This window comes from Aptenodytes patagonicus, chromosome 22 (assembly GCF_965638725.1).
Source record: "Aptenodytes patagonicus chromosome 22, bAptPat1.pri.cur, whole genome shotgun sequence".
Taxonomy (NCBI): Eukaryota; Metazoa; Chordata; class Aves; order Sphenisciformes; family Spheniscidae; genus Aptenodytes; species Aptenodytes patagonicus.
Genome location: NC_134970.1, coordinates 3,629,394 through 3,638,742, shown reverse-complemented (window position 1 = coordinate 3,638,742; position 9,349 = coordinate 3,629,394). Strand labels below are relative to the sequence as shown.

The following is a 9,349-nucleotide window of genomic DNA, read 5'->3' as shown; positions in this document are numbered from 1 at the left end:
GTCTGTGGGGCCGGGGTGGGGGGCACAGAGGGTCCCGGGGGGGGGGGGGGCAGCCCCCCTGCAATCCCTCCCGGCGCGGAGCAGTAGAGACGGCGGTCCTCCCTGCCTCCTAGAGCGGCCGGGTCCGCCAGCATCCCACAGCTCCTTGCGCGCCCCCCCCACCCCCCTCCGTGGTTAGCGGCTTCCGGCGGCGGCGGCGGCGGGAGCGCGTGCTGGGCGGCGGCAGCAGCAGCCATGGCGTACCGCGGGCAGGGCCAGAAGGTGCAGAAGGTGATGGTGCAGCCCATCGTATCCTTCCTGTGGCGGCGGGGGGGGGGGGGTTGGCGGGGAGGCCTCGTCGCGGAGCCGAGGGGAGGGCGGGCGGGAAGGAGCTGCTGCGTCGGCCCGTGAGGCGCCGAAGGGCCGCGGGGGGGCCGGCCCCGGGGGGCCGTGTCGCCGAGGACTCGTTGCCGTGCTGCGACCTTAACGCTCCGCTCCAGAACCTCATCTTCCGCTACCTGCAGAACGTGAGTACCGCGGCCCGGCGGGGCGGGAGGGTCGGGGCTGCCGCAGCTTCGCCCCCTGTGTGAGGGGAACGCCCGGGTGCTCCCTGCGCGGGGCCCGGGCGCCACCCCGGGTTGGGATTTCGGAGTTACTGGTGCGGTTTCTGAAGCCGGTTTCCGCTGAACTTGCCACCGTTCGGATACGTGAGGGGAACAGCTAGTTCTGCGCTCAGCGGTTCCTTCCCACGTTAAGGAATTGCCTTTGTAACAGGCGCTTGATCTTGCAGACCGGTGTGCAGGGGTGTTTTTCCTGTGACGGTTTTAAAATCTATGCTGTTACACGTTCGTGTAACACACGTATACTTTAAGCGAACGCTTAAAGTACTTACAGAATAGTATAATACCTTAAAAATACCCGAGGACGTAACTGAACCCTGGTGTGAGAGTTACTCCTCTGAGCGCTGCGGAGCTGGAGTGGCTGTTGGTAGCGAGGGTCGCTCGATGCACAGGAGAGAACAGAATTGCTTGGAGTGTTTACGTCCCTGTTTTGCTCTCCTCCTCCATCATTTTGCAGAGGTCCAGGATCCAGGTGTGGCTTTATGAGCAGGTGAACATGCGGATAGAAGGCTGCATCATTGTGAGTATCGGGAGGTCCCCTTGTTATTCTTTTGATTGTTTTTTTTTAATTCAGATTTGTAAAACTATTTCTTCCTGTCAAGAAAAACTAGTGGGGGGGGATGGAGATACTTCATGCCTCTCCAATGAATCATCTTAATTGTCCAGCCGACGTCAGCGCAGCTAATGACAGTTTGTATCGTTGTTGCTGAAGTTTAGATCGGGGGACGTAGCTCAGTGACTGCTTCTGTTGCTGATTTTTAGGGCTTTGATGAATATATGAACTTGGTGCTGGACGACGCAGAGGAGATTCACTCCAAAACAAAGTCAAGGAAGCAGCTGGGTACGTCAGTACGTCTGTGTAACCTGGGCGATGTCTGAAACCCGGTTGCGTGAGCCTTCCAAACAGCGACGCTTTAAAGTACAAAACACCTGAAGAGTGTTGAGTGTGAAGTACAGTGAGCAGATACTGGCCAGATCTCGGTTCCTGCTGTTTCTTGAGGTTTTGTTGAATGCGCAGGAGAATCTGCCTCTGCCCGAGGCCGGTTTTTTGCCTTTCAAACGCGCGTAACAACGTATGGACCGCGCTGCACTTTTTCTGCAGCCAGGGTGGCTGGAGGGGTCCAGTCAAACTCCTCTCAGCTACGTCTAACGCAGGTGGCCCCGAGCAACTCGGACACTTGCTGTGTCACCTCCCGAGTCAAAGCAGGGGACCACCTAAGTGGCGGTATTTAATGTTCGCCGCCTGCTGATGAGGATAAGCAGCAGTCTGTGACAGGTGCCGTGTCCGGGCTCTGAGTGGGGACAGAGTGCTGTTCAAACACCGAGCGCTGGAGTGGAGATTGTGTCTGAGACGTTGGTAGTGTGAGTTGTGAATGTGGGCCCTGCACGACCATGCTTACCGTCCTGTGGTGCGGCCAGACGGGAAGGGACTCTCTGTGACTGATAAAAACCTGGTCAGTTATTGTGTGGGCGTCTTCTCGCAGGCACCTTTGCCGTTGGTAAATGTTTTTTGAAAACGCGGGGTTGTCGTCAGAGTCTGGGATCTCTCTAATCCCCCGTTTCCTTTCTCTGTGTTGCAGGTCGGATCATGTTAAAAGGGGACAATATCACCCTTCTACAAAGCGTTTCTAACTAGGATTTGTTGTTCTTCGCTTAGAACAATGGCTGCGGTGCTTCGGGGTGAATAAAGTGCTACTAGGAGCAGGAGAAGCGAGTAGGCAGGAAGTTATGCGTAACTGGGGTCACAAGCGGAGTGGAAAACCACGCGTCCCTTTGTACAAGTAATTTTTTTTTTTTCGTAGTTTGAAATGGTGGATGATGTCCTTCACAAATAAACGTTTTTCACATTAACTGTAAATGTAAATCTGCTTGCTTTCAGTCTCATGCCCTTCTGTGAGTGGAGGAGGGGGAGAAATGTATTCAAAGTGATTTTCACCGTGGATCTGGGCGTTCTGGAATGTTACGTCTGCGTTAGGTGGACAGGGTGGGCTCGTTCAGGATACTGGAGCGACGTGCGGTCCTTGAGCTTGTGTGGTTCTAGTGAGGGACTTGGAGCTGTGAAATAGTAATCCAACAGTTACAAACTTTACTGGTAGGCGTGCTTGTAAAATCACTTTTATCTTCAGGTCGGAGAAGGAGAGAGGGCAGTTGGTTTGGATTAAATATAATTTCTTGCTTCTTTGGGCAGAGTCTCTAGCTTAAACCATGGCACTGTTAAATAACTTGGGATATCAGATGTATCAGCTGGGGTTTTAGTCGTGTTGGTTTATTATTATTACCTGTTTGAGGATCTGGCTGTTCTATTTAAGTTTCCACAAGAGAGCCGAGCTGCTTATCACATCAACAAGAGAGAAGTTCCCTGGCTTACTTGGGACCGTCGGTCCCCTCTGCTGCTTTTCTGGTGTGAAGAAAGAGAAAAAAAAGAAACGTTTTGACTGTAGTTGTAACTCGGAGACTAAGATTACCTGGATGGAGAGAAATGAATCTTGATACCCAGGCTGCACTAGAAATCATTTAACAAGCTTTCAGTATTTCAAAACTTGAATTTGTGTGTCATCTTAAGCATGAGAATTAATAAATTCACGATGGAAGATTTCTTGCTTCACAGGATAGAAATATATGAGTCTTCTGGCAGAGGTCATCCAGCGTGATGGATGACCGGTCCAAGAAGTCGTACGTCAGGAGTATCGTAGCAGCCGTTCGTGGTAAGAAACTTTTGAGAGGCAGCATGACATACTACAGTGGCTCAGACAGCTCCAGCTGCGCAGCCTGACGGAGTCAGGAGTTCTGTATTTGTGCTCACAGGCTGCAGAGTCCTTTCAGCATCGAGTAAACAGAAATGACCTACCAGTGTCATTTAGTAATAGAAGTCATCACCAGAAGCTAGCACATATGGAATAAAATGGTATTTTGAGAGGTCACCTGCTTTCCATTTTGTCCTCGGCGTACCAAGTGAGGCTTTCGGGGAAGGCGGGAATGAATTGTCTCAGTCAATAGTTCAGGTGTGGCAGTAAGGGGTATTTAGGACGCAGTGCTGTAAAATTTACCTGCCTGCGTCTCTTCGTTGTTACAGACAGATGATGGCCTTGAGACTCTATAAAAATGCACGCTCTCTTCGAAGTCATTTTGAAGTAACTTTGACGTAATCATTTCTCTTTCCAAGTGTTTGTAGCTTTTTACGAACACTTAGTGCGTGTTGAGAAAAAGGTTATTAAATGGGATGTGTTGCATCACGTTGCTTGGCTCCAGTTTATCCAGGGCCACTGAAATAAAACTGGCTTCGGAGCCTACAAGGGTCTGTCCTTCTTCCACTTTGCACATGGCTGGCAAGCGGCTGCTTTTTGAGGAGAACTGGACATTAGGAGAAATAGCTCGTTCTTATCAGCAGTGCTGCCGCCAAGTCCAAATTGTGCACTTCAAGACACTGTAATGCCTCCTAAAGCTCCTCTGCTCTTTGATATTATCAAATTAGCGCGAATGAACGTCAATATTGGAGTAGGTTGATGATGGGAGGAAGGAAGTCCAGGCTAATCAGCTCTGAAGCATCTCGCAAGGTACCAAAATAGGCAGTAATTATGTGTGGGGCGGAGTTGCAGAAGAAAAGGAGAAGCTCCCCAGCAGGAAGCCGTGACAACTGCCGAAAGCCTGCAGGAGAGTCCAGGCGTGTGTGGATGTCCAGGAGGAAACACAGCCCCATTGTTTGAGGGAGTGCCTGGCAATGGAGCGTTGTGGTCCAAGAACAGAGCTTCTAGGCATTACCAGCACATAGATGGGGCACAAAAACAGTTCTGGCTGTGCCAAAACTGGCTTCCCAAGAAGCACTTGTCTGTCCTCACAAAAACCACAGGACTGACTCATCTAAATGCTTGCTGATTTTTTTAACCCCCAATCCTCCCGGCTTCCTGAGCGTTTCCAAGCTGCAGGCAGCAAGAAGGTAACGTCTCGTGAACCGCTTGAACTCTGCAGTGCCAGAATGAGACTCAAAGCTGGCTGCAAAAGAGTGCGGTAGACAGAAGGGGGTGCTGCGGGCTCGGCCAGCTCCCCCCTGCCCCTCCAGCAAAGTGTCATAAGCCTCGGCAGGAACATAGAGTTCCCCAGCATTCAAGCAGCTTTATTGGCTCCCAAACAACCTGGAAGAAAGCAAACCGGGCCGTCCGGTGCGGGACTGCTCTCAGACGGTGCGGTGGCCGGACAGGGTGCCTGAATCTCCTGGGCACCGGCACCTTCCCCGGTTCGTCCGCACCCTGACGTGTCCTGCTCCAGAAGGGGATGAGGAGTAGAAGGTTCTGGTTTTGGCTGAGCCAGAGGCAGTGAGGAGGAGCAAGGTAGAGTGAACGCTTACAATTGGGCTCTGTGTTTAGAAAACTCCCGTCGCTTGGCTTTCTGCTGCCTTGAAGCCTGTTGTGTTTGCTTTTGCAAATTGTGCTTTTCCATAACGTGCAAATTCCTTTCCCTCCAGCGCGGGGGCGGGGGGGAGCGGGGTGGGTCGGGGGGGGGGCGCGTGTGAAGGTTCCTTTTGAAGAAGATGCCTTGAGGTGGCATTATTAGGAGCGCCCCAGCGTGCCGGATTATTGCAGTGGGATGTCGTGTTGCGGCGCAAATACCACGCTGAAGTGTTCACACATCTCTAGGAAACAAAGTGCTTGTGGCGGGCTTTGCCAGAGAAAGTTTTCTTACCGCTACCAGCACTCGGATATCTGTCACAACCAAAAATTGAGCTGATGGTACTTTTAGATACCATCTCACCGTACCCGAATGTCTGTTTTGTAGAAACAGAGCTCGCTCTTTCTTAAAAAGCGAGTGATTGAGCCCTGCTTCTGCACTAATGATGGCACAGGTTGCATAAGAGAGCTCTCTACCATGCGGCATTTCAGTTTGAGACCATCGTGCTGCTTGTGGCAGGCGAGTGAGAGCCCGTCCAGATCCAGGTGGGGCTCTGCAGTGTTTGATTTTTTTTTATTATTTTTTTTTCCTTTCTTAAAAGCGTTAGCACCTTGAACAGCACTGGAAGGCGCTTTGAGTAAATATTTGCCCCTTTTCTCTGCCCGTGGCCTTGGGGTTCTGGGAAAAAGGCTGCATTTCTTCCCTTTCGCACTTGGGAATTGCTTGCCCTGGCCCAGCCCGGTCCTTTTGCGGGATGAGGCTCTCCGTGCTTGTGAAAGAGCCCCCCGAGGAGGGAGGCAGAGTGGTCCTGCCTTTCCAGAGGGGAATGGTTTCTCTGTGGTTCTTTGGTAGGATGCAATGATTTGTAGGACAGTTTTATGTGTGCTTGAACCTAAACCTCTGAGCCAGCCAGCTGCCTGCAGGTTGGTGCCCTTCCTGGCTCTTGAAAGGCGTCATTGCACTTTTGCTCAGGCTTCGTGGGATGCGGTGGGCTCCGTCCTCGGGCAGGACGTGGGTCTGTCTTGGCAGGAGCACCGCAAACAGGAGCAGACGCCTTGCGTAGCCCGTGGCTGCTTGCTGAGCTTGGGCTACCTTCAGCGTTTACTGTCTTTTCAGGCCTGTAACCTTCTGAGTGTCCGTAAAATAAGTAAACGGGGAGATGGGATGTGTAGCTGCATGGGCTGTACAAGGGGAAAAATCACCTTTCCCTCCGTCGTGCTCTGCCACCACCCTTGATCCCACAGAGCTCCCTTCTCCCGAAGCCTCCCCACCTCGTGCTTCAGTGCACATTATCTGGGAACTTATTTCAAGTGTTGGTATGTTTTAAGGATTGTGTGCCTAAAAATAATAGTATCAAAGAGACAACAGTGGAAGGTCAAGGACTCAAACGGCTTAGAAGCTGTCCCCTTAGGGCAGCATCTGAATATGGAAAACTTGTGTGGAGGGCAAGAGGCAGGAGCTGGGGGAGAGCAGCCTTAAAGCGCTGTAATGCTTTCCTAAATTCCCTGCCTGTTCTTGTTCCAGTCCCACATGGGGATGGAACCGTTTGGGATTATTTTTGCCATTTTTCTCCCCGGGCAATAAAACCGGTCCCCTCTTTGGCTGAAGACAGGGTTGGTACCCATCACAAGCAGATAGGATGCCGTGGGGAGAGGAGTTTGCCGGGCAGCCATTTTGCCCTTCTTCCCCCGAAGTCCTTGCGGGAAGGGCTCTCGTCGCACACAATGCCAAAAACTGGCTCCAGCAGGTTTTGTTCGTGGCAGTACCCTCCGTTGGCAGCCCACACACAAGGTGCCCAGCATGGCTGCCCCCCCGTCGTGCCTTTTCACATTCATACCCACCAGGGGCATCGTTACTATTGTTTGTAACATCTCTTGGAAAAATGAGTCATGGGCATTTTGCCTGCCCTCAGCAGGGAAACTCTGCCACATTAGCAGCAGCAACGCCCGCCCCCCCCCCGCGCCGCTGCCTCGCATACCAGCAGGCCCCTTCGTGCACGGAGCTGGACTTGCTTCGCTGAAGTCGGCCGATGTTAACCGCTTTTCTTGCCAGCGGTAACCTGGGCTTCGGGGAGGGTGTTGTTCCCCGATTCCCCGTGCACAGAAGCCTGGGCGGAGTTCAGCCCAAGGTGTCGTAGCAAACTCCGACACCCAAAAGACGACCCTGTTCCCATAAGTCTCCTTCCCTCCTGTGCCTCGAGCCGCAACGTTTAAGCCCGGTTTTCCTGCACTTGTCTTTGGGCCGTGTTCCCACCCAGCACGGCGTCACGGTGGATAATGTTTTCTGGGCTTCTCCCGCAACGATACCAGTTTGTCTGCAGCAGAGATAGAGTTATTTACAGCTCTGCTCTGTGGGGCAGGCTGTCAGCTAACTGCAGGATTTGGGGTATAGACGCGGTAGAACAAAGCCAGGAGGTAGCTTCAGATTTGGGCAGTTTATTTTATTCACGCGCGAGTATTTATTAAGACCCAGGACGTTCGGGTCCTATTCCAGGTTTTGCCTGTCTCACCAGAAAAGGCGTACGAGATCAGGTTTGTAGAAGGGTTTGCCTTTACTGCAAGGGCCAGAGCTTCAAAAGCAGACGGAGCTTTCCTGCGGGTCCAGCCCTGATTCTGGCTGCTGCTTTTCAGAATTTTGCCTTATCTGCTATTCTTCAGTCTCTTGTCTGTGAAATAGGAGCAATATCTAATAGTCCCCTGGGGGGGCGATGGCTGATGGAGTGGTGTGATGTCCTCAGCTGAGTGGAACAGCGCTGCGCACCGACCTGCTGTCTCTGTGGCTCTCCTGCTGCCAGGCAATCTGGTTCATAAATAAATCTGAGTTTTCCGGGGACGCTTCCCTCCTTCCCTGTGCTCCCTGTTGGGTGGGTTAAGAGTTAAGGAGACTATTCAGGCGGTCATTTTTCATCTTGTAAACTGAGCTTGAAGTAGGCCAGGTCCAGCTGGTGAGGGATCTTAAAGGGTTGCCGGACCTCGGTTGCATTTTGTACGTTAAGATGCTACAAAATAGAGGGGAAGTTTGACCAGCGGCGGCCAGGGTCAGATGGTGTCCACCGTCCGGACACCAGCGTCCTCCCCTGCACGGGGACTTTCGACGTGCCTGACCGCGGTTTGTGTCAGTGGCACCTGCAGAGCTGCTCTCTGCCCTTCGAGCGCTTGTCACCCTGCGGAGCGCAGGCAGCCCCAAGCTGCTCTCGGGGCCCCCTCCCGCCTTGCCACGTGCAGGTGTCGGGGGGGACAGGAGGGCCGCGCCAACGGGAGCCACGCTTTGGGGGAGATGGGCTGTCGAGTTAGCAGTGCAGCAGGTACCAAGCATCCGCTCTTGAAAAGGCTTTGTTCTCAGCTGGGGCACGGCAGACCGTATTGCACCACTGCCTCCTCCCTGAAGTACAGTGTTTTGGAGCCCATCCCTTTATCGTAAATCAACAACAGAGCTAATATTCATATCGAGGAAGTGAGATAATATCAGAGGCCAAGGTGGGCTCCGAAATGAGTGCGTGAGACATGCACAAGTTTGGGGGGAGAGGGAAGGGGGGGCTGTGGTAGGAGCTCTTTATCTGAGAGGAAATTGCACTATTCAAGGGGGAGAGAGCGTGTGCGTGTGTGTCTACATGTGTGTGCGTGCACATTTGTGTAACACTTGCCAGGAGCATGAAAGAGCATGAAAGAGCCCCTGGTGCAGGACAGGCTTGCTGCCAGCTCCTGCCAACACCTGGGGTCGGGTCGGCACGTTGCAAACGCAGGCTGATCCGTGTACGCCCGGGCTGGGGTCGGTCCGGCCCCGACAAGGGAGCCGGTCACTGCCACCTCCCTGGGCTGGCAGCTTGAGAGAATGAGAGCGAGTCCCCAGGAGACCCGGGGGATCACGGCAGAAGCAGCCAAAGCAGCGTCAGAGCTCCCAGAGCTATGGAGTGCAGTCCCCAGGGGATGGGTACCCTTGGTACTCAGCGTGCTTGACCTCTGCAAACTGCAGCCGGGTTCCCGGAGGGAGGAGACATCCCCTCGCTCCACGGCGGAGACACGAGGCCCCAGGAAGCAGAGGGATTTGGTCAGAGGCAGGCAGTGCAGCAGTGCCAAGATCTAGCGTCTCTTATCACACCTTACCTGTTTTTCCCAAATAGCTGCTATCGATCCCCAAACAAATCCCCTGGTGCTTTTTCCAGAAATTAATCTTAGAGGCATTTGAGAGGCAAGGTCTACCCTCATCTGATTAGAAGCAGTGGGAATTCCCAGGATTAAAACATAAACAAACAAACCCAGGTTGAATTTGTACCTTTATTGCTTCCCTCTCTTTGAAAAACCCGAACCCTATTATTTGTTCTTGTGACGCTGAGCTTGGCTACCGACGGCCTGGGCTGGGCTTTTCCC

At 53.0% G+C, this 9,349-nt stretch overlaps 1 protein-coding gene across 1 annotated transcript; it reads left to right on the top strand.

Annotated features, from left to right (window-relative positions):
• The first annotated feature begins 192 nt into the window (after positions 1-192).
• Positions 193-2,463, top strand: SNRPE (small nuclear ribonucleoprotein polypeptide E). Its single transcript, XM_076358091.1, has 5 exons — positions 193-288; positions 480-506; positions 1,057-1,119; positions 1,362-1,440; positions 2,180-2,463. The coding sequence occupies exons 1-5, from the start codon at positions 235-237 to the stop codon at positions 2,233-2,235; spliced, it is 279 nt and encodes a 92-aa protein (XP_076214206.1). The 5' UTR covers positions 193-234; the 3' UTR covers positions 2,236-2,463.
• The last annotated feature ends 6,886 nt before the right edge of the window (positions 2,464-9,349 follow it).

Excerpts from the sequence above, each read along its gene's own strand:
- SNRPE (XM_076358091.1), top strand. The coding sequence starts at position 235 with ATGGCGTACCGCGGGCAGGGCCAGAAGGTGCAGAAGGTGATGGTGCAG. Across the intron at positions 1,120-1,361 it reads GGATAGAAGGCTGCATCATT|GGCTTTGATGAATATATGAA; the intron begins GTGAGTATCGGG and ends GCTGATTTTTAG. Across the intron at positions 1,441-2,179 it reads AAAGTCAAGGAAGCAGCTGG|GTCGGATCATGTTAAAAGGG; the intron begins GTACGTCAGTAC and ends TCTGTGTTGCAG.